The 2,404-nt window shown below is 49.8% G+C and overlaps 1 protein-coding gene across 1 annotated transcript; it reads right to left on the reverse strand.

Annotated features, from left to right (window-relative positions):
• Positions 1-309: 309 nt before the first annotated feature.
• On the reverse strand, positions 310-1,332 carry LOC142821072 (olfactory receptor 6E1-like). The gene has a single exon (XM_075911866.1). The coding sequence runs from the start codon at positions 1,252-1,254 to the stop codon at positions 310-312; it is 945 nt and encodes a 314-aa protein (XP_075767981.1). The 5' UTR covers positions 1,255-1,332.
• Between the last annotated feature and the right edge of the window lie 1,072 nt (positions 1,333-2,404).

Genomic DNA, 2,404 nt, shown 5'->3' on the forward strand with positions numbered 1-2,404 from the left:
CAAGATTTCTAATTTCTTTCTTTTAATCAAATTTGGGAGCAAATTGGTCTCTCCAGCTCTGGAAGTTTTCCGACCGAGACAGGAAGCCCTTCTGGGAGACAGGCGGAATTACGGAGTTGAAAGCGAAATTAGCTGGATGCAATTCTGAAGCCTGTGGTACCAACACAACAGGGCTGACATTACGGATCTTACACCTGTGAATTCACACTCTATGAAAACGGAGCGATAAACTCATCCTTGTCTACAGCTCCTTGGCCCCATTGACTGTCCACGTCCACGTCTGTCCACTGACATTGGGGGTTGGGATTTTCAGGGGAGCCGGAGACACACAGAAAATGCTCCCAAACAGGCATCCTTCAGGGAGGCTTTGATCTGTTCGTTCCTGAGCGCGTAGATGTAGGGGTTAAGTAGCGGGATGACCACACAGTACAGAAGGGACAATACGTTGTCAAAGTCTTGCACGCCGCGCTGGCCGGGCCGGACGTAGCGGAAGATGGCGCTACCGTACAAAATCACCACGACCAGGAGGTGAGCAGAGCAGGTGGAAAAGGCCTTTTTCCGGCCCGTGGTGGAGGGGATGCGCAGGATCGTGGAGATGATATGAATGTAGCAGATGACGTTGACCGTTAAAGTACCGAGTAAGATAAGTGTTGAGGAAACCAAAACCGTCACTTCGATGTGCGCTGTGTCCGAGCAGGAGAGCTGGAGCAGGGCGGCCGGGTCGCAGTAGAAGTGGTTTATGACGTTGGGGCCGCAGAAGAGTAAAAGAGGGACCATAAACGATGGGGGGAACATGATAAGAAAACTCACCGCCCAGCAGCCCAGCACTAGCTGGGAGCAGGCCCTGCTGCTCATGAGGGTGCCGTAACGCAGGGGGTGGCAGATGGCCACGTAACGGTCTAACGACATGACGGACCCGTGGCATAACATACAGGTGCTCAGGAAGTAGACCAACAAGAACTGGAGGAAGCAGCCAGGGAGGGTCACAGAGTTTCTGTCCGTCAGGAGGCCGTGCAGCAGCCGGGGGACGATGGCCGAGGTGAAGCAGATTTCTAAGCCGGCGAAGTTCCGGAGGAAGAAGTACATGGGGGTGTGGAGGCGATGGTCCTTCAGGGTCAGGGTGACAATAATGACGTTGCCCATGACGGTCAGCAGGAACGTGTGCAAGAGGAGCACAAAGAGGAGGAGGTTCAGGTGAGGGCTGTCGGAGAGGCCCAAGATGATGAATTCCACCACTGGGGTCTGGTTCCTCATTCTCCGCTTGCCTTTCTAGGAACCAAATAGACACACGTGTCAAATAGCGAATCGGGGAAAGCAGGGACGGGCCGCCCAGACCTGTCACTAAACACAATGCGTCCCCTCCGGGGTGACCGAGTGCCTGACGGACACGGGCTTTACGACAAACAACGAGCAACTGCTGGGGAAGGGAGAATGAAAATTACTTCTCAAAACCGTGGAGAAGACTTCGCCCTGCCCCGACGCTCAGGAATGAGTCTCAGTCACTGTGTTGGTTAGGGCCAATTCAACAAGCCAAAGACACAGGGAAGCTGTGGGACTTAACCTCAAGATAGTCAGGCCAGAAGCAGACTGTGGAGAACTTAAAAAAGATCTCACCAAACAAAGTGCTTGGGCAACAAAATGGCAAATGAAATTTAATGTGGGTAAGTGTAAAGTAATGCACATAGGGAAAAATAACCCCAACTATACGTACAGTATGATGGGGGCTAATTTGGCTACGACAAATCAGGAAAGATCTTGGAGTTATCGTGGACAGTTCTCTGAAAACATCCACACAGGGTGCAGCGGCGCAAAGAAATTCAAATAGGATGCTAGGAATTATTAAAAAAGGGATCGAAAATAAGACCCAGAATATCTTACTGCCCCTGTATAAAACTATGGTATGCCCACATCTGGAATACTGTGTACAGATGTGGTCTCCTCACCTCAAAAAAGATATTTTGGCCTTGGAAAGGGTCCAGAAAAGGGCAACTAAACTGATGAGGTGTTTGGAACGGATCCCATATGAGGAGAGGCTAAAGCGACTGGGACTTTTCAGTTTGGAAAAGAGGAGACTGAGGGGGGATATGATAGAGGTCTATAAAATCAGGAGTGGTGTGGAGAGGGTGAATAAAGAAAAGTTATTCATTAGTTCCCATAATGTAAGAACTAGAGGACACCAAATGAAATTAATGGGTAGCAGGCTTTAAACACACAAGCGAAAGTTCTTCTTCACACAGCGCATAGTCAACCTGTGGAACTCCTTGCCAGAGGAGGCTGTGAAGGCTAGGACTATAATAGAGTTTAAAGAGAACTAGACAATTTAATGGAGGTTAAGTCCATTAATGGCCATTAGCCAGTATGGGTAAGGAATGGTGTTCCTGGCCTCTGTTTGTCAGAGGGTGGG

This window comes from Pelodiscus sinensis, chromosome 30 (assembly GCF_049634645.1).
Source record: "Pelodiscus sinensis isolate JC-2024 chromosome 30, ASM4963464v1, whole genome shotgun sequence".
NCBI classification, from domain to species: domain Eukaryota; kingdom Metazoa; phylum Chordata; order Testudines; family Trionychidae; genus Pelodiscus; species Pelodiscus sinensis.

What these genes read in the sequence shown, in the direction of transcription:
- LOC142821072 (XM_075911866.1), bottom strand. Translation starts at nt 1,254, where the DNA reads ATGAGGAACCAGACCCCAGTGGTGGAATTCATCATCTTGGGCCTCTCC.